The sequence below is a fragment of the Larimichthys crocea genome, chromosome XIII (assembly GCF_000972845.2).
Source record: "Larimichthys crocea isolate SSNF chromosome XIII, L_crocea_2.0, whole genome shotgun sequence".
In the NCBI taxonomy this organism is placed as follows: domain Eukaryota; kingdom Metazoa; phylum Chordata; class Actinopteri; family Sciaenidae; genus Larimichthys; species Larimichthys crocea.
In genome coordinates, this window is record NC_040023.1 from 559,862 (window position 1) to 582,776 (window position 22,915).

A 22,915-nucleotide genomic window follows, 5' to 3' on the forward strand; every position below is an offset into this window, starting at 1 on the left:
ATGGAGAGCCTTCTCACTAACCTCAGCTCCACCTCCACCACTGAGACCCTCCTACCTCTCTTGACCCCTGACCCAACTAACTGCAGCACCTGGGACGAGCGTTGGGGGGGACCATACTTGCATAGGTTAGCCCACCTGGATGTGCAGCTGTACCAAGACTTCTACGCTGTGTGGGTCTCTCTCATGGTAAGACGAGATACTGGACCTGTTAGGGTTCATGTTAGTCACATTCGATTCAATGATTATCATTGCTGTTAAATATAAATTATATTCTAAAAGCTCTTATTCAAAATATTTATTGCAGTAAGGATGCTTGCTGAATTTCTCCTTGCTGCAGGTATTTAACAGTCTGATGCTGGTGGTCGGCGTGGTTCTCAACAGTCTGGCTCTCTATGTCTTCTGTGGGGCCTCCACAAACTCCTCAGCCTCTGTCGTTTACACCATAAACCTTGCTGTAGCTGACCTGCTGGTGGCGCTGTCATTGCCAGCTCGCATCGCTCTGTATCACAGTGGAGGGAACTGCGTGGCCTGTTCCTACGTTCACACTTTCAGCTACTTTGTCAACATGTACTGTAGTATACTGTTTCTGACTAGGTGAGTGTGTCACCACTTCATCCGACACTTCAACTGAATATCAGCATGTTCAGCTAAAAACCTCTTCTTTCCTCTGCGACTCCCCCTCTTCTCGTCCCTCCTCTCAGTATCTGTATAGATCGGTACCTCGCTGTCGTCCATGCGTCCAGCACTCTCCACCGATGCAGGACCACAGGAACAGCAAAGTGTGTCAGTGCCACAGTTTGGTTCATTGCAGTTGTGGTCACCTACTCATTCCAGGTGAAGACGCAAACACAGCACAAACAGATCAATGTTTAAAACTGAAGGTAAAATCAGTCTCCGTACATACAAGGTTCAATCTAAGGCCGACTAAAATAATAGGTGGACTTTTTGTCTTTCCCACATCACACAAATAACGCACATACCATGGATGTGTGTTACCACGGATACGTGCTTTTGTGGAAGATGTGCCAGTGATCGCGTCAATCACAGTCCAGAATTACAAGGAATATCTCTCTGTTGATAAAGTTTGAGCTTCTGTAAGAGGCACTTACTCTGTTATCTGAACATGGGGCATCATTGCTTATTCCAACGTCACATTTATCCAGTCTATTCCAAACAAAAACGTGTTTGTGCCTCCAAAGAAAGGCCTGTTCAGGGGAATTCGGTACTATTGTCAGATTATAAACACCCAACCATGGTGTGGGTCTATAAATGTAATTTATGTTTTAATGCATGCGGTAGAGGTTTGTTTGGGAGTGTTACAGTTCACTGGAACGAGGTGCAGCCTGTGTGGCTCAAACATTCCCCATTAAATGGGTCACCGTGTTATGAGAACAATAAGCGTGAAGGCTGACTTGGCTAGGGCAGTGATTCCCAACCTGCGGGTTGTTGAAGATAAATCTAAAGAGGCATGAGCAAAAAATTGAGATTATCTTGAATAATCTCATGACCTTTACACAAAATTTTGCTCATTCAGGCTTTTAAAGAATCTTAAAATGAATCAATCAATAAACTCTAGTTGAACTGCTGGATAGCCAAAATAAGGCTATCCAAGTGTGTGACAATAGACTGCAGTGCATAGAAGAAAATGTTGTCTTATAACTTTAAAGCGTTGGGATCTCTCTCCTGCTCTCTGCAGACTACAGCATTGGAGTTCAGCTCCTCCTGTGTGCTCCTCCCTGCCCTCTTCTACCTCACCATCCTGGAGTTCCTCCTCCCCTTGCTGGCCGTGGTGGGCTTCACTCTGCGCGTCGCCTGTTTTCTCTCCTCCAGTCAGGGACTGATGCCTCAGCAGAGCCGGGCAAGGAGGGCACGCGCTGTCCGACTTCTAGCCACCGTCCTGGTGGTCTTCACTATCTGCTTCACGCCGTTCCACATCCGGCAGGTGCTGGTTTACTTCCGGGTCAAAGTTGGTGGGGAGGGGCTAGGGCACGGGGCAGGGCATGTACTTGCATATCACATCACAGTTACCCTGAGCAGCCTGAACAGCTGTCTGGATCCAGTGGTTTACTGCTTTGTGACAGACAGCTTCAAGAGAGTGTGGAGGACGAGGAGGAGGGGAGCGAGGGAGGGGGATGGGGAGGCAGGGCACACAAGTGGGGGAGAAGGGGAGAGGAATTCAATGAATAAATGTTCAGGTACGGCACTGGCAATAGCTCACAGTGTGGCCACACTCACCTTCACTAGTACTCCCCTCTCTGTGGCCAACATGGAACAGTCCGCTTAAGAGACAGGTGACCTCTCTCGATCCTCGTGGATGGATGGAACAGTCTAAAGAGACACCTGGAGAGAAAGACTCACAGAGAGTGATGGATAAACTGGTACAGAGAGAGATCCAGAGGCTGGAAAAGAACAAAATAAATTATCAGAGACAGATGTTAAAAAAAAACAGGAATTAAAATAAACATTTGTCTTCACGATGACAAAAATAAAAGAAACCACTTGTAAGGATAAACAGCACTTCAGTGGCTTCCTCCCTCCATCCATCCTCACCCCTTCGTCATCTTCTATCCCCCTGACTTTGCCTGGTTGTTGTTCTGAGACTGATGAAAAGAAATACTGGACAACAAACGGATTCTGAAGAGCTTGTACTGTTGGAAAGACCACATGCTCCATTAAACTGTGAAAAGATCTCTAAAGATCTCGAATAGTTCAGTCTGCCAACTCATGAGTGGATTATACTGAAATTGTACAGAGTCGATATTTGGCATTCTGACCTCATCAACATCAATTCAACGCAGTTGGTAGAGACAATTAAAGGTCCAGTATATAGGATTTAGTGGCATCAAGCAGTGCAGTCACTGATCGCAACCCTGCTGCTTCATCCTCTCCGTGTTGGCATGAAGAAGAAACTACAGTGGCCATGAAAAGTGCAGAAACTGTGAATATCTAGAGCCAGTGTTCAGTTTGTCCATTCTGGGCTACTGTCGAAACATGGCGGTTCAACATGGTGGACTCTGTGTCTGTAGATGTAAAAGGCTCATTCTAATGTAACAAAAACATAATGATTTTATATCTTCAGGTGATTATACACTAATAAAAACATAGTTATTAATCTTATATTCTGTAAATAGAGCGTAAATATGCTCACCTGTAAAAAAAAAAAAAAAATGTAAATACACACATTTCACCATAATACATTTCTTTGTTGCATGTTGCATACCTCCCTCTCTTCTTACATGTCCTGTCCATATCTTCACTAAAACATGCCTTAATAAAAGTGACACCAAAAAGCGATGTGTGTGGGTTTTTTTCCCAAGTATTGTGGCCAAATTGTGACCTTTTACTCATCATGTGCTGTCTTTGAGCAGCGTTGCTACGCGAAGCCAAAGTGGAGATTAAAAACATTCAGAAAAAATGACGTGAACATTGAAATGTGGGACGACAGAAAGAAAAGAGTTGGACAGCAAAACAAAGGGACTTGAGTCTTGAGTCAACACACTAAATAGTCTCGAGGCAAAGCTCTTCAGACGTATAAACACTTGTAACCGTTCAGTTATTCAACTACACAGTGCAGCTGTTTTTAAAGCCTCTGTTTATGATTTTACAAGTGTCCAAATGGATGGATGTCATCAGCGTAACACACAAAACATACGTCTCTAAAACAGAAACTTTGAGGGAAATGTGACCACCTGATGTGTTTTCTGCATAGAATGTTTTCATGTCGGACCTAAAGTACGTCATGTGATTTCATCTTCCTCATCACACTTTTACCACACAATGGAACATGACAGAATAGCGACCCCGTGTGTCTACAGAGAAATGTGTTTATTCTGTCTCATCATAAAATTCACCAGTATTCAACACCGTGGAGCACTTCATTAAACTTTTCCATGTCTTAAATAGGATGAATGGATACAAGGTTAATATGACCTGCTGTACCCACTTCATTGGTTCTCCCTCCACAATGAAATCAGGACAGAGATCAAGCACCATCAATTAGTTTCAGTCTAAGCTGTTAGAGAAAGTAATGTTCCCATTGGTACCACCTGTGGTTAAACTTGGATTTGTTGGCATTTGTTCAATGCCACTGTTAAAACTGAGGAGAGAATCAGAAAAAGACGCTGAACAGATTTATAGCCTTTTTGGAAGTCATATTTATTGAATAAGATCCCACTTCTGACACCATATGTTGCAGGGTTCTATTTCAACCTCCTCGAAATCTGCATGTTGGGATGTCTGTGTACATTGAGGACCAGTAGGAGTGTGAACTGACACCCATGTATGTCTTGCATGTATGGCCCATAGTGTCCGGCCTTGCTAGGTGCATGCAGACACATAGACATCATTATCAACAATGAACCTTCCCCTCCCCACAGAACTTCCATTTGCTGCTTCCCCCACCTTAGCAACGACAATTGTTTCAATGTTTCATCTTCCCTCTGCAGCACGGAAATATTTTAAAACACTTCCCACATTAGACAACACACTTTTCAGATCAGGTTCTGTTTGCCTTAGCTGCCTCTCAAAGTGGCGTTGGTGACAGGATTTTCTTGGCCCCTTCGTGCCACCCTCACACAGACTACTATCCAAATTTGGGTGTGGTTGGACACCAGTTTTCACTTGAGCTCGTGTGATCACCGGACATGAAACATGAAGCATTGCCCTCCCCGAGGTCTGTTTTCTTTGGCACTTCTTTCTCATGCAACAAGCTCATTAATACAGGCGAGACGACATCAACGAGCATACAATAACAGGAATAGAAACAGATACTGAGGCTACACATAGAGAAGAAAAGCAACAATTATGACTACAAAGCAAAGTTTCCTTCAGTGACATCAGTAGATTGTGTCCCAGTGTGTTTTTCTTTATGATTATAACCTGTGTAATTCTTGGACTTTAGGCTTTCTTATAATTTATCAATTCATTTATATTTGTTTGTAACGTGCTACATAAATCATCTTTATCATTATCATTCTTATTATCAACCATACACAGTGTTTGTCAACAGATTAAAACACGAGGCGAATAGCCTACAATTAATTGTTAAATATTAAATATATAATATGTTAAATATTACAGTCACACAGAGTATTATGGTTTTCTATAAAACACAGTGTTTGTTGTCAGCTCATTTTATTTCCATTTTATTTAATTTGCATTTACATGAATTGGGGAAAAGCCCATCACTTTTCTTAGTATTTCTTCTTCTTTTATTCTTTTTGATGATTTGTTAAATGTTAAGTTCTCTGTGTGAGTAAATGAAATGTTATTCTGTGTGGTATATTACTAGTAGAGCTGTTTCCTGCAGCTGCTGTTGCTTTCAGTGTCACTCTCACATAGTTCTACTTGAATGACTTGCCTGAATCAGATGCACAGAGTTTGTTTTCCACCAGAGGACAGTGTCTCACCACAGCAGCAGGTCGTCTGGAACAGACAGAATACTGATCTATTAAATAAATGCAATGAAATCACAAAAATCAAATATACAGCTGATAATAATTTCATCACTTTACTGATGCTGTCACACTGTAAAGCAGCATGTGAACAACATTTACTAACAAAACACTGATTCTCTGACCACAGATCGGTCTGTACTGGGCCTTCTTTGGTTGTCTGACAAAAACACTCCCCATTTTGTCAGGATCTGTTTTTTACACGTATGTTTCAGGATAAACTCCAAATTAAGACTCCAAGACAAAGATATTAAGAGAATATGAGTGTTATTTTCCTTTAATGCCTCTCAAGAGGCAGCAGGTTAACTACAGATCTTTTAAAGCTACAGTATGTTCTGTAAGTTTATACCTCTCCATAAGTACACACACACACACACACACACACACGCACGTACAGGTCTATGGTCACATGATGAGTCTGGGTCAGACACACCAGTTTCAGGTTCCTTCTCCAGTTTCTCCGGAAAGAGAGAGAGACTGTGACCCTGTGCACGAGAGAGAAATCTGATTCTGCAGGAACAAACTTTTCTGATCTTTCGTCTTCTCTACCAGCAGCTTGACCACGCAGCATCGCGGGAAACCAGGCAGCTGCTTTGAAGATGCTGAGTTAAGATGTTTTCTTCCCCAAAAAATACGAAATGTTGAAGTGGTTCTTTTCTTACTTCTCCAGTCAAACCACTGCAATAAAGAACACGTCATAGCAGAATAGAGACTAGGCTTGGGAACCGGAGGGTGGCCGGTCCAGCATGAAACAAAGTATGGTGGTGGACTGGAAAGGTGCCGGTTCACCTTCTAGGCACCGCCAAGGTACCTAGAACACCCCCCAACTGCTTGCAGGGCACTGCTCTGTGTGGCTGCCCATCACACCACCATCTCTCTCCACATCTGCATGTGTGTACATAAACGTGTCACATTTAAGTCACAAGATGGAATCAATAGGTAAGAACTTATTCTCCCAGCAGGCCGAGCTGCTGTCTGAACATTCCAGAGTGTGTGGTAAAAAGGCTTGGGACGTTAAGAATAAAAAATAATAAACGTATGTGTGTGTATTTCAGGTCAAAACACATGTAAAACTGTGTGAAAATTTCCCCTCGAGGGATTAATAAAACTATCTCTTCTCTCTTCATTTCTTGCAGTGAACTCACTCTGAATGCCATTATAAGAGAGAATATTCAATGCAATTGTAGTGATTGCTGCAGTAATAACATTTTTTTTAACTTTTTAACTTGTGTAAATAAGAAGTAATTTTATGTTTATGGGAAGAATGCATGGGCAATCCTGTATTTAAAGGCTATAAATACAAAAGGTTATAAATACATAAAGGTTATGATCCTTATATTTTGATGAAAATGAAAAAAAAAATGAGACGAGGCGTAGTTTACTTCTGAACAGATTTTAAAGGTGCGTTCCATACAGTGTTCATCCAGAGTCCTACATATGAAGGCTCAAGCATATTTACAGAACATAGAGATATATACAGTCTTTATATAGAAAACAAAACTACTAACAAAAATAATCATCTTTTTTATAGCAGCAAAAAAGAAGAAACTAAAAGAGAAATATGTATATTTACATCTTTTTTTTCAAATAACAAGGCATATTATATATGGTACACTGCGCATTTCCCATTCTTGAAGTATTCTTCTTGATTTAATCTCTGTGAAGATTAAAGTATATAGGCATCTCTCTCCTCGGTCATTAACACACAGTTTACTCAGAGGCAGAGCCACACACACGCACGCACACGGAGTCTGGCCAGGTTGGACTAACTGCATGGCCGACACGCTGCTGCCACTGGCAGCTGCTGGCTGGAAACAAGAAACAGCATCACCACGTCACCACATTCATTCAATGATCAGGACGGTGGAGCCGTCATGGCTGCCACTGAAAAAGTGCAAAGGCCAAACTCTTGTGTGTGGCTCTGCCTGAAAAAATTTAAACATCAACAACAACAAAAAAAATACATTTTTCTAAATCGAGTTAAAACACCAGAACAGTAAAGACTCGTAAATAACCTCCGGTATTGCAGCCATCGATTCCAGAGTTAAGTGTAAACCAGGTGATTGCAAAGAACAGAGAACAAGAACCAAAAACAAACACTGAGATGACATTTTGAACACAGTCTTGCCTTTTCGTGTGAGCAGCTGTGAGACGACTGCTCACACACACAGACACACACACACACACACACACACGAACAATCCAGTCCACTTCTGTAACATCTCCTGTAACAGTAAATAGAATATCTTTAATGTATCCTTTTGGAAACTAAGTGAAAAGTGTCTTTATAGACAAGAAAGCTAAAAAAAATAAAATAAATATCCACAGTTATATTTTTCTTCCTTTCGTAACACACTTCTATGTTTTTTTTAATAGTTTTTTTTTTAACTTATGTGCAAGTTCTGTGCAATGTCAGATGTCCCCCCTACCCCTGTCCCGGCTTGTCGAACATCAAAACAAAAGTGATTTCGGCTGAAATCACTTCACATTCATTGACTTTAAAAAAAAAAAAAGAAAAACATTTAAGTCACAAGATGGAATCAATAGGTAAGAACTTATTCTCCCAGCAGGCCGAGCTGCTGTCTGAACATTCCAGAGTGTGTGGTAAAAAGGCTTGGGACGTTAAGAATAAAAAATAATAATAATAATCCAAGACTTCTACTGCGTTGGAACAGAAACACTCAAGTTGCACTTCAAGTATTCACGGCCTGGAGTTTCTCTCTCGCCCACACTTTTAAAAAAGGAGTGTCGCTCTGGATGACACACATCCCGTCTTTTTAACATTTCAGCATCCGCGTGTTGAAAAGCAGCAAGATGTGCGCTGTCTGACTTTTTTTTTTTTTTTTTTTTTAAGTCACGTGCTTGTTAATAGTGTACTGACCCAGACCGAGCACAATGCTTCAGCTTAAAGAGTACATGTTGGTTTCGTTTTTTTTTTTTACATGTTAAAATTCAAAACAAAAAGACACAAACATCCAGCCATGCATTAGAAAATACATCCCTGACCTATTAGGACAATAAAGAAAAGAGCTTGAGTGATTTGTACAGAGTCATACTTTGGTGTTCCACACATGCATATTGCTGTTGTCGCATGCAAAACTCCCAAACCCCAAAGTTTTTTAGTTTTTTTTTAGCTTCACGTTTGTCCTTTAAACTGAAGTTGCGTGTCCATTTTTTAAAAAATCCGGAATATTTTATTGCCCTACTGTTTACAGAAGCCGTCCAAAACTCTGGCATCTGTACCTCCTCGTCTTTTGTCATTGTCCAATCCCTGCTGTTTTTGTCCCAGCGCCACAGCCAGAGCAGGGTCAACCCAGGAAGCAAAATACTCTCTCTGTCCTCTGCTCTGGGACTGACTGAATGTACCTGAAATTATGGAAGGAATCTAAAAAAAACACCAATTCAAGTGAACAAAAGCCACATAAAATAAAAAAAATAACCTTCTTCACTGGACGCTCTGATACACACCTAAATAAAACGTTCTTTCATTAGTAAGTGAACCCGCTGCAATTTAAATTTCGACTCCTTTGCATGTTTCAGCTGATTGAGCTGAAAGGAAAACTGACCCACATCGACCTTTCACCCCGACAGATGCAGGGGGGAAAAAAAAACACCTGGAACGGCTTTCAGAAAGGTCACTAACAAAAACCAAAAAAACCCTGCTCCGTCCACACAACCCCCACACAGTCCCCTCCACCGGCTGATTAACAGAGGCCGTTATTGCAACTAAACATCTGATTTGTCAGAAAACAAACGACACAATTAAACCTGAAATCTTTCATTTTGTCTTTCTAACTACAACTTTATATTTTTACACATCAACGTTTGCTATTGTAACATTCCAAAGATTATAATCATTCAACATTATCGGCCTATGCTCAGCATCACTCATGTACTGATTTATATGTAACTTCAATATTTTTATGATTGGGCTCTTCGTCTCATTACTGTGTTTGAACGTTAACAGGGTCAAAGTGGAGCTAAACTCAACAGTTTTACTTCCTCATCCACCATCAGACCGTCCTCATGAAACAGCAGACGCAGACATTTTGTGAACGCCATTTTAAAAGAAACTGGAGTTAGGGATGCAAAATGGCACAGCAGAGGCATGTCTTACGCCAGTTTAATGAAGCAATATAATCTAGATATTTTGTAATTTGGTCAATTATTCTTAATAGTTTTTCAGGAGGCTAAATTTAAGATTGATTTGACCTATTGTACTTCATTTTGGATGAAGTTAAGACATGCATTTTATAATACTTCAAATTTTATACAAGTTCTAAGATTTTAAGAAATATGCAAAGACTTTAAAGCCACTAGAAACCCAAATCCACAAAAGCTTTCAATGCAATTTTGGGTCCGACATACTTACAGTAAGCATCTAAAAAGTATTTGGAATTAGTTTCAATCCAGATTTAAATTCTCTAAATTTACAGTTAACAATTAATTCTGTGTACCAAATTATAAAAAACACTGGAAACAGCTAGCCAGGTGTAATGTAACCAAATGTATGTTAAGCTAAGCTAAGCTAAGCTAACTGTCTCCGCTATTCTATACTCTCTGTAACAAAGTGAATAAGCGCATTTTCTATTTTTTTTAAGCCTCGTCCATCTTTCCTCTTCTGAACATCCATTCAGCACAACACACAGATGTAGCGACAAAGACACCTGAAGCAGGACTGTACGTCCTCCATCCAGGCTCAAGTCACCAGCATAAACCTGATATTATAGGCTACTAAATCTCAACACTAGAAGGATATATTTTTCCTTCTCTGACATAATAAAGGCTCTGGAAACAAAATGTTTCTCATACATTTTTCTTATGTACATCCAGAATCCATTCTTCATCCAATCATCTATCCCATTCCAGACTCTGATGTTTACTGGTAGAGTCTGATACTGGTATCATAAGACCAACAAATCCAACACCCCAATCCAAAGAGGATTCCAAACAACTTTCAACAATGGCTCAGCTAATGTGCATCTAGTGACAAACATTGTGCTAACAGCATTTTCTAAAGAAAAAAATAAGCAAGAAGGTAGAGAGAAAGAGAGAGAACTCCACATCTCTCTTCTCTCCTACCGTTTGGTTTCTCTCTTCTCTGCTCCTCTAACATGCAGCATGTAGGTTAAGTCTGATTATTCAGAACAAACACAAGCATCATTCTGGGCCCTCAGGAAATCGTGAATATAATATTTGGGATTTTAATGCCCTGTATACCGAGCATATTGCATCTATGCTCCTTCTTTCCTGGAATTTCACTCAATACACATCTGTGTTTTCGACTCTCAATACACAGGCAACTTTCTGCTCTTAAACATTGTCAACTCTGCCCAGGCTAAAGCGCTCCTTCCACATGGAGGAGGGCAAAAAAAAGAAGAAAAAATAAAATGAATATGGGGATTCAATATCAATCATTTTCCCCAAAGGAACCAGGCTTCAGGCTCTTGGTTTCAGAAATGCCACTTTCAAACGTCTGTAAAGTCTTAAAGCTACTGTCACAGAGTGCTGTAAAAGTCCCGCAAAGTCAAGTGTGTTGTTGGGTTTATTTTGGTGAGCGCGATGCCTCCGCTGGAGACACCAAGTCAGCGGACACACACTCTCGTCCATCAGCTTCTGCATCAGGGAGTAAATTGGAACGAGCCGATTCCACAGCGAGGAAGAACAATTTTCAGCATCTTTGAGTGATTGCAGCTTCGAGGACTAATGTTCATCAACAATGTTCGTTATTCAGGTGTTCATTTGATTGTGTTGACCCCAGATGAAGAGGTGCATGTGTGTGTGTGTGTGTTAGTTAGTGTGTGTATGTGAGTCCCCTGAAGTTTCCTGTCCAGGCGGCTGCTCAGTAGCACCTCCTAGAGGACCTGAGAGACAGAGACATCCTCTCCTTTAAATCATGACCAATAAATTTCTCACTTTTGGACAACTCCGGCGGATCACTCAAACGTCCATGAGGGTTAAGTAGAAGGGATTTCGGTGACGGCTGAAACAGCACTGGGACCAGAATGATTTTTTTTTTCGTAGGATAGGTTGGTCTTGTGTAGCACTGGTCCCATGACAGAGTGAGTTGTTTTCTTCAGCAAATCAAGACACGGCGAATCAGAAAAAGTCTGTCAAAGTAAGAACAGACACCAAGGGTGGAGCAAACTCAAACTAACCGCCCTCCTCTCTCTTCTTTGTGTCCATAAACTCCAGCATGACGAGGACGTCGGCACATCCTAAAAAAAAAAAAAAATTCCAACAGCGATAATCTTAATAATCAATTTAGTTTCATTTTATCAGTTGACTTTGCCAGCCAATTACAGAGCTGACTCGTTCTCCGTGTGACAGGAAGTGGTGGTGGTGGTGGCCTTGCCCTTCTTGTTGAGTTTCAGGAAGCTGGGTTTTTCAATCGCCACGGCAACAGCCACTTCGTTGCTGTTGGGATTTTCCAGCATCGTCAAGGCCCGTTTCTCTGAAGCTTTGGCTGAGTCCCCCTCCCTGTCAGTCAGAATTCAAATCACGGTTAGGACTGTATTTTGAGCTTAAAGGAACAGTTCAACAATTTAGGAAATACTCTTATTATACTTTCTTGCCAAGAGCCAGAAGCCGAACAGCTTAGCTTAGCATAAAGACTGCAAGCAGTCACAACATCTGAGCTTTCGAGGTGCTGTTGGTGGAAAGCCAGGCTAGCAGTTTCCCTCTGATTTCAGTCTTTGTGCTAAGCTAAGCTAACCATCTGCCATCTACAGCATGTTTGGTGGATAGACGTGTCTTCTCATTTAGCACTTGGAGAGAAAGTGTATTCCCCAAAATGTCTTAACTGTTTCTTTAATGGGAGCACATGACTACGAGCAGGTAGTTCTCTCACCGGGTGTTTGGAGTCGGGTAAATGACTAGGAAGCAGGCGGTGAAGAATCCAAGGAGGGAGCCCCCGGAGGCCACCATGGGAATGACACGGACGCTGCCAACAGCTTCTACTACGGCGCCCAGAGCTGAGGCCACCAAGATCTGGCTGATGTACACCTGAAGAAATGACAAAAGATTATGTAATCCTGTGGCATACATATAAAACAATGCAACAAATATTTCAAGAAGACAACATGAACACTCACCTGGCAGGATAAGATAGCGCAGTCTATGCCAAAGCCTCTCCGGGAGTTACCAGGACTGTGCTGGATGTACTGCAGGAGGTAGACAGTTACAGTTCATGAACAAATACCAATGAAAGCAATAGAATGTAAATAAGGAATACAGGATGTTGTAATAGGAATATATCATAAAGCGAATCTCATCCTAATGCACATTTTTGACGGATCTTTAACAAATTAATGTATGTACGTAGAAGTTGAATATGTCTGTACCTCTTTTATTTCGTGATACTGTCCTAACAGAGCATAAGGACAGTAGGAGATACTCATGGAGATGACACCCATGCTGCTGATCATCACCATAGCGACATACACGTTAGGAAAGATTGCCATGACGGCAGTTCCTATAGAGGGGAAAAAGAAGAAAATACTTATTAGATGTCCACATCTTTTTTTATGTTCTGTTTTATTACTGTACTGTGGTTCATACCTATGGAAAAGCCAAGCGTTCCCAGGATGTAGATGACCTTAATGCTCAGGTCAAAGTTGTCGAGGTACTTCTGAAGGATGGCTGGAGAAAGAAAAGGTAGAGTTAAACGTCCAGATGTGTTGTTCTTTCAGAGAGGTTGTTTCCTTGAAGACAGACAGTGTGGGTAAGTGTGTGTTGTGTGTTACCTGAGCACGTAGCAGCAGTCATGGCATATATCACCAGTCCCCAACATCCCATCTGAACTCCTTTGTGATAATTTTCCAACAAAGTCGAGTTGACAGGAGCCTGAGAGAGAGAAAACAGATTCCCACATTGGTTTGGATATGCCATCATGCCGTTAAGGTAACTGAACTGAGGGGCAGTGTTGGGATATATATCTGTGTCTGTCTGATTCTCGTACAGTAGGATCTCCATGGTAGATGACTTGTCCCATGAAGTCAGTGAAGAAGACAGCTTCAGCGATGATGGAAAACCAGGTGAGCAGGTGACAGGCGCATAGTCTCAGCAGCTCACGGGGCATCTTCAGCATGGAGAGCCACAGCAGCCGCACGGTGGTCTCAACCTGAAAAGAGACGACAAGATCAGACGACAATGTACCAAACAGAGACTCAACAGAGGTTCTAAATGTAAAACCAGACAAATAAACACTCACCTCTCCCTCTTCGCTCTCTGTATCCCCGCTGGAAGAGTTGGTGTTTCCGCTGCGGTGTCTGTTTCTTTGTCTGCTCCTCCTCCTCCTGTGTCTGGTCTCCACTTCATGCAGGTCGTTCATGCTGCGGGACGGCTTGATGAGCAGAGCGGCATTTGCCCGGCGGTAGCGGTAGCGGTGGCTCCCAACTCGACCGTAGTACGAGAAGGTGCAGGACGGCTGACGGTAGAAGGTGTGACGGTAACGTGGCTGACGCATGGGGGCTCCAGTACTGGCAGCTGGATTGAGAGACAGTTCATGGATTAACATCCAATTATTGTTATTGAATCTAGAACGAGTAAAACATAAAAAATACCGACCTTTGACCATTCCAGCACGATGTGCCTGACCCTTGGAGCTCAGTCTGTTGGTGTTGACTCTGTCAGAATTAGATACACTGGCTAATAGCCGCCCGTTCAGCGTCCGCTGCTCGTTGAGCTGGTTGTTCAGCAACTCCTCCTGACCGTCGTCATTTTCCATTTCCTGTAAGAAAGCGGAGAGGCGGGATATCCTGGGGTTGGGAGCGTGCGTTTGGTGGTTGTTGGTTTGGATGCGCAGCAGGTCTTGACTTCCTATGCTGCTGCTGCGTCTGATGTTGCCAAACCGTGGTGGTGGGGTGCTGCGATTGGGGTTGAAGAATGAGGTTGTTGGAGGCGAGCCGTGATAGGGTGAGAGGCGGTCAGCGAAGATGGAAGGCTCCAGGTGGCACAGGAACAATGCATCGTGGTCAAGGTGGTCGAGCGTGTCGTCTGCCATGGCAAGGACACTGTCACTTTTACCTGAAGACACACGAGAAGGGGGGGGGGTTAGATGTCAATGTGTCAAAAAGTAGAAGGGGAGACAGGAAATTCGGATCAGATCAGATCAGCAAGAGTTGAGTGTAAGTAAACTTACTCCTGACAAGCTCCACCTCCAGGAAGTCCATGTCCATATCCCGCTCTGACTGGTCATCTCCATAAGGGTCATAGAGGTCATAGCTATCCATCGTTTCATCCTCTCCAATCAATTCCAGCTTAGGGGGGAGAAGTCCAGTCCTGCCATTGGCCGATGGTTGTGTGTTGGGACGATCAGGACTCTCCTGGTTAGACGACAGTGAGAGGAGTTAAGTCTTTAGATCTTTCTTTTTAAACTCATTATAACTGAATTTTACACTGCGCACACACACACTGTACCTGGTCCAGCCTGTCATGTTGGGGCGAGTACTGCTGCTCCTCGATGCTGAAGAGATGTAACACCACAGAGACAGAGAAGAGGATGGCAGCGAAGAAGAACAGGATCTGCTCCTGAGACTTGAAGGCTGCTCCGAGGAAGGTGTGCGTCCAGTCTAAACCTCCGAGAGCGTAGCCGACCGCACCACCAAGACCTGCACACATGGAGAAACGGACCAGTTTAGACGGGATTGTGTCTGAGCTCATTTTCTCTCACATTGACCATCGTAGTTTGTGATTCCTGGCACTGACAGCAGGTATATTTATGTGCATTAAACCAACCATTGCCCTATTCAAATCCAGCAAAACTTAAGTGTGTGTATGAGTCAGATGTCAGTGATACCTGCTGAGGCGGCGTGGATGTTAAGCGCCATGTCTTGTTCCTCTGTGTCTGCCACGTCTAGCAGGTACGCTCTGATTGGTCCCTCTGTTGCGTCTGCACAAAAGTCCAACACCACCACGCCGAGCACAGTGAGAACAATTCCTATTGGTTGTCTCCCCTGCTCGTCGCCCATGGATAAACCTGATGGAGAAAGACATGAATGGACAAATTATTTTAATTATAAAATGTGTTTTCCCATGTTATTCGAGTAGTTTTAAGTCATGTAGAGATGTTTATTTTATTTTATTTACGTGTCCAGATTTCGTATTTTGTTTGACATTTATGCCCCATTAAAAAGAATAACTGAGAAAATATGGTATATTTTTATATTGGTGAATCAGGCCTTTAAATGGTCTAGAGACGTAATGATATCATTCAATATTCAATATCAGTGGACACATGTCTTGGTGTGTGTTCGACACAATGATGGTAAAAAAAATACACCAATTAATATCAGAACAGAACAGAAGGTTATAATAAAAGCTCATGAAGTATGATCACTCTACATCCACCCACACAAACATCTGGATTGTTACTCTAATGTACCCAAGGTCAGCGCTGCACATGTGATCAATAGCTGGTTATTGAATTGCAACAGCTGCATAACACAAAGGCATGCACAAATAGGTCACTGCACATTACCCACAGTGCTTTGCATGATGTGTGTGTGTGTGTGACCTTGTGTGTCTCATTACATTGGTGACCCGGTCGTCCCCTCGAGCTGCTCAATGTGTGTTTGTGTCTGTTAGCCTGAGAGAGAAATTGTATGAATGGATGAAAACAACAGAGTGACATGGGAACGCTTTAGAAACCTGTGTATAAATGTGTGTGTGTGTGTGTGTGTGTGTGTGTGTGTGTGTGTGTGAGCGATATCACAGTCAGTGTGACACAGCATGACTTTACAAACTGAAATCCATTAACGTCGAGGAAATGAATGTTCATAGAAGGAACAGCAGAGTGTGTATATGCGAGCGCGTACATATGTTTGTGAGTGTGTGTGTGTGGGACAATGAGGCAGCACAACTCACTAGCGAGGCAGACAGACAGGAAGTGAATTGTGATTGGTGGAAAGGGGGAAGCAAACAGGAAGCGTTTCCCTGTGAACTGCCTGCTCCTGTGTTCCCATGTCAACACACACACACACACACACACACACACACACACACAGGTTACTACAATTTTCCCATGTCACCCTGTGTTGTTCACACACATTCAAATATATACAACAATGGAAACTTACACTTTATCTCACACAGATACAGGTAACTGGACATGTGTGTCAACCCTACTGGAAAGGTGTATACACACACACACACACACACACACACACACACACACACTAAAACGACCTGAGTGCCAACCTTGGTGCAAAAGAATGGAGGTAGAACAAAACAGAATTGAATAGATCTGAACAGAATCTGCTGACTGAAAACAGTTCACACAGCTCTCGTTCTCGTTATTTATAACTCCTTTGACCATTCATTTCACTTTGTTCTATTTACAGACGTTTCAAAATGAACAGTTGGCCATTGTTGTACTGAACATTTGTCATTCATTCAGTCCACATTTGAATATGAAACATTTACACCATCTTACATCAGGCTGTCATACCAGTATATATTTCTGAAGAGCCATATTCATGACATCCTTCTTTACAGCCTCTTGTTCTCTCTTCAAGTGCTAACAGGCAGCGACAAAACTGCCTGCATGTGACGTGATTATATTCTCCACGCTGCTATTTTAAGAAAAGCTTCCTCGTTATAGGATGTAGTTATCGTCTTAAATTAATTATCAAAACAATGAGAATAATTCAAGATACTGTATCAGCCTCTGATGTATCATGCGTCCCTATAATCCAGACCAAGAGGGCTCAGATAATTTTACAATTAACCAATAAAGGTTGTAAACTCTATTAAAATGACACGTGCTCGACTTCCTTTCGCCTGATTTGATATGAAAGGCCACTTCAGAGATTTCATTCAAGTTCCGTGAAAATGGGCTTGGAAAACATAAATAGTGTCATTCAGACTTCTAAGCCAAAATTTCAAAGCTGAATACAGTGGATCACAATTCGATGTGTGCATTTGAGTTTCCAAGTCACATATTTTAAACACTCCCTGAGCATGACGGAGAATTGATGGTGGCTGCGAAACAAAAGGTTCATTCTAAGGTAACAGAGTAACGATTACTATTTTAGGTGGTAATGCACAAACTAAAGCATAGTTATGTATATTATATTTAATTTCTGCCTGTTCTGTAAATATAGCCACCTAAATCTGACATCTGACAGTAATTTATCAACATAAATGAGAAACATTTTGCTGGTTTCAGCTCCTCAAACTTTACGTTTCGCTGCTTTTCTCTGTATCACATAAATATTAACAAAATTATAAATAGTAGTTGGACAAATCAAGCAATTAGATCATCAAGAGGTTAATCGATAATATAGGTAGTCGTTTGTTGCATCTTATTGTTTGAGTGTTAATGGAATTTATATTCACCACTGAGTTCTTTGTCTTTCCATCCTCTGGTGAGGGTTTAGTCTTTTACACATTAAAGTCTCTTAACTCATGTTGGAGAGTACGACTGCACACGAGGAAAAAACGTGCACGAAGTGTTTTTGTGGCTCCAAACGGAGCTGTGCAAAGTCTAATCGATTGCCTCCGGTGATGAGTCAGACTGCAAGTCTGAAAATAAAAACATTCTGGAGGTGTGGAGCTACAAAGAAGTGAGGTTATCAGACCTCTGCAGCCTGCTTCGGCTCTCTGCTTGAGGATAACAGTTTGAGGCTACTAGCACCAACTGAACTGTTGGAAGTCAAGTTGCGTTGTGGGTACTGTAGGAGCCAAGATTTGTCCATTGTGAGTCTGATAATGTTATAGTGCATTGCCACATCAGTGAAGTTCTCTTAAACACGTTTAACAATTTTAATGTCAGTGGCCTCAATTTTGACCAATATGGCACAAAACTAAGATTAATAATGCATAAAAGCCTGCAGCAGGTCAATACTATAAAGACCATTGGAGCAAAAATACAGTGTGATGACATAACATGACTGAAGAGCTGGTTGCTGTTTTTTGTCTCGTCAGCCACTGTCACTGGCCCGAAACTGCATCAAATGCTGAGTTGTGTTTTTGTGTAATACATTTACAAAAAGGATGTGATGATGAAAAAGATGAGGTCTAAAAAAGAGCAGCCGAGTGTGACACCGCTCAGCTTAAATGTCAGCTGTGGATTCAATAATACGCTGATCACGGAAATTGGACATAGCTGCCCTCTTTGTGTTTGTTTACACGTGCATAGAAAAAAAGTGGTTAATGACTTTACAACTGGAACTACACCGATAGTTAGCACAGACATCAATATCTGTGTGTCATGACAGATTGATTGCATAACAAGCGATCAATCTGTTTGATTGGATTGAATGAATATGTCCTTGGAATGACATTTGGATGCTGCGATGAGCCGAGGGGAAACATTAGCCTCTGTACAAAGACAACTGTCAGCGGATAAAGCTTTCTGCAAAACGATGCTCCTGTTCTTTTATTTCCTCTGTGGCACAGGTGCATGCTGGGTAAAACCACAGTGTTCACATTACCAAAATTTGGGGTTCAATTCCCTCTGAGGCTGCGGCAGTCTCTGGTGGTTTAGATAACGGCGTTCAGCAGATGGCACGGAGCAAACTTCTGTATTTTTAACATGTTTTTAGACACGTCAGCTCAAATTATTCATTTGGATTCACAAACTTTAACTGCTGTCGCTTCTTGTTTCTGTTGCCTTTAAAGCCATTTTATAGCTCTTGTATATTTACTTAATAAACTGCATGTAACTCGTGAAATACCACATAAATATGATGACTGATGTTCTGCAGTTTGCCAAGTATCATGTTTTATGTTATGTGCCTTCAATCCTGCATGTCTGCTTTAATGTTTATCCACTAATGTGTTATGATAACTTACTGTCATTGTTTTCCTCAGGAGAGGTGATCCAATGAGTGTGTGAAAAATGGCAGTCCCTCAGCATATGTTGTTTGTTTTGTATACATTGTTAGATTATATTATTATATCTGCACATTGCTCTCTTGACATGTTCTGTTTGGTTGTTTTAATATAAATAAGGAACTAATCAGTTCTTTTTTGAAGGCGTAAATGATTAAAATACAGTAACAGAACTTCAAACAAAGAAAGTATTTCTGTATGTCATCTATGTTTACATAAAAGTATGCCTGTACTTAGTAACATAATTACTACATAATAATCTATTATATAGCTTTACACAACAACAGGGTGCAGGTCAAGTCCATAGAGACTTGGCTTTGGAAACGGAGGGTCGGTTCAAGTCCAGATAAAAACAAGAAGCTTCGATTATCTAGAATATAAGCAGCCACCTGGTTGATTATAGAATACCACACACTCACCTATCAGCGATCCGTTCAGAAACAGTGCCACTCCAATCAGTGTTCCTATACAGAGAGCCAGGATGAACGGCCTCCTCCTGCCCCATCGCAGAGTGCATCGGTCGCTGGCCGAGCCGATCAGAGGGGTGAACATGAGGCCGAGGACCGGACTGAGGAACCATGTCAGACTGTAGTACTGCTCTGGAAGACCTACACACAGACACAGACAGACAGACAGACAGACAGAGACAGATGTGAGTTACAGACAGGTACAGAGAGTGGATCTTTGGGATGTTCAGCCTCACTGACACAGAAACTAAAGATAACATTTGAGGTTTGACCATGATGTTCTTCTGTCTTCCACCAGGGGGTGCAAGTAACATGTGAGAGACAAACTTTATGTGATCAGTTGAATATTGTTTTCAACTGCAATCAGCCCTTCATATATTCATAAGCCAAACTTCATAATAATCACTGTGTGGTTCATTAAATGGAATTGGTTGTGACATTTACATTTAGATGATAGGTCATCAAAAGATTTCTATCAGAAGTTATATTAATCACATCCCGATGTTGTGATATATAATATTTAATATGATAAAGTAGCATAGGTTTAAGTGAACTGCTGCAAATGAGTAGAATGATGTTGCAGTCACAGGTGATAGAGCAGCAAGGGAAAATGTTATGTTTGCGTTGTCACCTCAGTTACTTTCAAGTCGACCTCAGGCTTACTTTTTTGACGCTTTCGGTTGAAAGCCACACAAAGGTGAAGACGAGAAAGCCACAGCAACCGCACACAGCCCGTGCGAACATTCAGCCTGGATTAGCAGACAAAGACCTGCAGCAACTCCTGTGTGCTGCTTAATGCAGAGAGAGTGAACAGGAGTGTGGAGACTGTGGGATCAAGTTTCCTGAGCTTTTGTGTTTTTTTTTGTTTTTTTTCTTCATGCTGTCATTTACCTGTAATTTCTGACAAGTGGTTCATGCACTCATGCACTTAAAAGCAGGAGCTCCTAAAAAGTACCTGAAGGTGACGACAGGGAGAGAGCTTCTCTTATTGTCTCTTGGAACGTTTGTAGCTTTTGTTCAATAGTTTAAAATTCAAAAGAGAATCCATTTCCTGAATGAAACTGATTGAACTTAAACCTAACCTTGACTGATTTACTTTGTTAGCGAGGACATGTTTCATTATATTAACTTTCCACTGCCGGAAACCAGGTGGGGATTACAAACACACACGCGTTGCATGACAGGGTCTTAACTTGGGATGAAAAGTCAGTGGAAATAACTTGAGCACCTTTAGCTTAAGCAGACGGGACAGGATGCAGCGGCGGAATGGAAACACACACTGTACACTGATCGGTACACATGCTTTCAATAGCTCTGAATGATATCAGACAACACCTTCCAAAGTGATCACATTAATCTGTCACCGACAAAGCCAGAACCTAATTAACTCGTTCGTACTATAGAGAAGGAGACACATACTTACACTGTACACACACACACACACACACACACACACACACACACACACAGAAATTTGTATATTTGATAAATGTGATGAATGAAAAATAGTTTTAAGCTTTGATTTGTGCAGACCGTAAAAGAGTTTATGAAGTATCTTACATCTGAAAGATCATATTATTTTTTTTATATTTGCAATAAAAAAAACACTATAAATAAATAATTAATATAAAATTATTGTAATTAAAATCTATCATTTATCTATGTTATTATTTATAATCATTCTAATGATTATAATGTATTTAAAAAAAAACACTTTTAATGCACAGGTTCACATAGTTTACAATAGACACATTACAACTCTCTGTATTTGATCCCTGATACGTTGTACCAATATGAAAGGTCATCAGCAGGTTTGCCTGATTTGAATGACAGAAGCAAATGTTTGTTTGTTTTTTTTGGCATTTAATACCTTTATGAGACAGCGACAGTGAAGAGGCAAGACAGGACATGAGGAAGAGACTGATCGAACCAGCGGTGGTTGCAGCCATGTGGCCTGCACTGCATACATCCAGAGGCGCTCCACATACACCTGTTCTCCACAGTCATTTAACAGCGGGTGAATATTTAATCACGTTATCAAATGTGAGTCAAACCGACAGCACGCAACACCTCACTTTAAACAGATCATTTACCTTATCTTTGTTTGTGCAAACCTTGGGAGTGTGTTTTACCTCCAGTCCATTCTAACCTGACCCTCTGTGTGTTGATTCATTGTCTCAAGGGCGGGTGTTTTTTTACTGGGCTTGCTTTAGGAGAATATTGTGTACAAATAGCTGATAGCATAAAACTGCTATATCAGTAGCAACTGCTGGAGGTTGGAGGATCAAAAGTAGGATCAATAACTTTATTTACTCTTCTAACCTGTTTGACAGTATCAGTAGACTAACTCCAATTTGTCACACCAGCAACAGCTGACCAGGATCAGATAGATCCACGTACAGGTAAATTCAATTACTACTTTTATTTGTTTATCTTTATTTATTACTAACTTTTGCTAATGATTATTTTTTCTGCTCTGTCTTTATTAAAACATTTCTCACGCTGAAAATAATCTTCTTGGCGTTTCTATTGTTCGTTAGACCAGAGCTTAATCCTCCAGTGTGTTTACACTTTAATAAATCAATCATCAGGTAATGAAATCAGATATCTAAGTCATCACATGCCATGCATATTCAGTGCCAAAGTAATATCAGACTACGCCTTCGGACAAGGATTTCACAGAGCTGCCGAAACGAACAGGAAGAGGAACAGAAGACAGTCATTTAGTTGAGTGAACTCTGGAAACTGAATTTCAAACAATTGAGTTAGAATTTAAAGAATTTAACATCGACTCACTGTCAAACGGTCACTTAATGCGGCTCAATAAGAGAGAGGACAAATACATTAAGTGCCATTTGGCCGCCATGCTATCCTTCCTATGCAGACACAAGAGAGACAGACTGGAAATGTCTATGCCCATCTTGATAATGTCAGCCTGAGTTGACTCAAATGATGATCAATGGCTCTGTTTAGAGTTTAAAGTTTTAGAAACACTCCTTTGAACTTCATAAATCTTAGTGGTTACATATCTTTTGTGCCTCGTCATTTACTGCTGAGCTCTTAAGCCTCGATCGTGGTCTCTGATTCTTCTTCTCTCCTGTCTTTATTCACATGATGGATTTTCATTTACTTTTTTAGGCCGTGCATAACTGAACCTTG

At 41.4% G+C, this 22,915-nt stretch overlaps 2 protein-coding genes across 2 annotated transcripts in view; one reads left to right on the forward strand and one right to left on the reverse strand.

The window, feature by feature from the left end:
* LOC104919621 (G-protein coupled receptor 20) lies at nucleotides 1-2,284 on the forward strand. The gene is made up of 4 exons (XM_010731684.2): nucleotides 1-186; nucleotides 338-594; nucleotides 702-834; nucleotides 1,697-2,284. The coding sequence occupies exons 1-4, from the start codon at nucleotides 1-3 to the stop codon at nucleotides 2,282-2,284; spliced, it is 1,164 nt and encodes a 387-aa protein (XP_010729986.2).
* Nucleotides 2,285-6,830: 4,546 nt separating this feature from the next.
* Nucleotides 6,831-22,915, reverse strand: part of slc45a4a (solute carrier family 45 member 4a) — a 52,567-nt gene continuing 36,482 nt past the window's right edge. The window contains exons 4-16 of the mRNA XM_010731571.3: nucleotides 19,709-19,897; nucleotides 15,253-15,432; nucleotides 14,874-15,064; nucleotides 14,596-14,779; nucleotides 14,022-14,480; nucleotides 13,666-13,940; nucleotides 13,414-13,575; nucleotides 13,199-13,298; nucleotides 13,014-13,094; nucleotides 12,797-12,927; nucleotides 12,548-12,616; nucleotides 12,304-12,458; nucleotides 6,831-11,933 (exon numbers count right to left, since the gene is read on the reverse strand). Coding sequence (XP_010729873.2) covers nucleotides 11,753-11,933; nucleotides 12,304-12,458; nucleotides 12,548-12,616; nucleotides 12,797-12,927; nucleotides 13,014-13,094; nucleotides 13,199-13,298; nucleotides 13,414-13,575; nucleotides 13,666-13,940; nucleotides 14,022-14,480; nucleotides 14,596-14,779; nucleotides 14,874-15,064; nucleotides 15,253-15,432; nucleotides 19,709-19,897 — 2,357 coding nt within the window. The 3' untranslated portion in view covers nucleotides 6,831-11,752. The remainder of the gene's footprint in view (nucleotides 11,934-12,303; nucleotides 12,459-12,547; nucleotides 12,617-12,796; nucleotides 12,928-13,013; nucleotides 13,095-13,198; nucleotides 13,299-13,413; nucleotides 13,576-13,665; nucleotides 13,941-14,021; nucleotides 14,481-14,595; nucleotides 14,780-14,873; nucleotides 15,065-15,252; nucleotides 15,433-19,708; nucleotides 19,898-22,915) is intronic.

What these genes read in the sequence shown, in the direction of transcription:
- LOC104919621 (XM_010731684.2), top strand. Translation starts at nt 1, where the DNA reads ATGGAGAGCCTTCTCACTAACCTCAGCTCCACCTCCACCACTGAGACC. An exon ending in AGTATACTGTTTCTGACTAG is followed by an intron (nt 595 to 701) that starts GTGAGTGTGTCA and finishes CCCTCCTCTCAG; the next exon opens with TATCTGTATAGATCGGTACC. An exon ending in TGGTCACCTACTCATTCCAG is followed by an intron (nt 835 to 1,696) that starts GTGAAGACGCAA and finishes TGCTCTCTGCAG; the next exon opens with ACTACAGCATTGGAGTTCAG.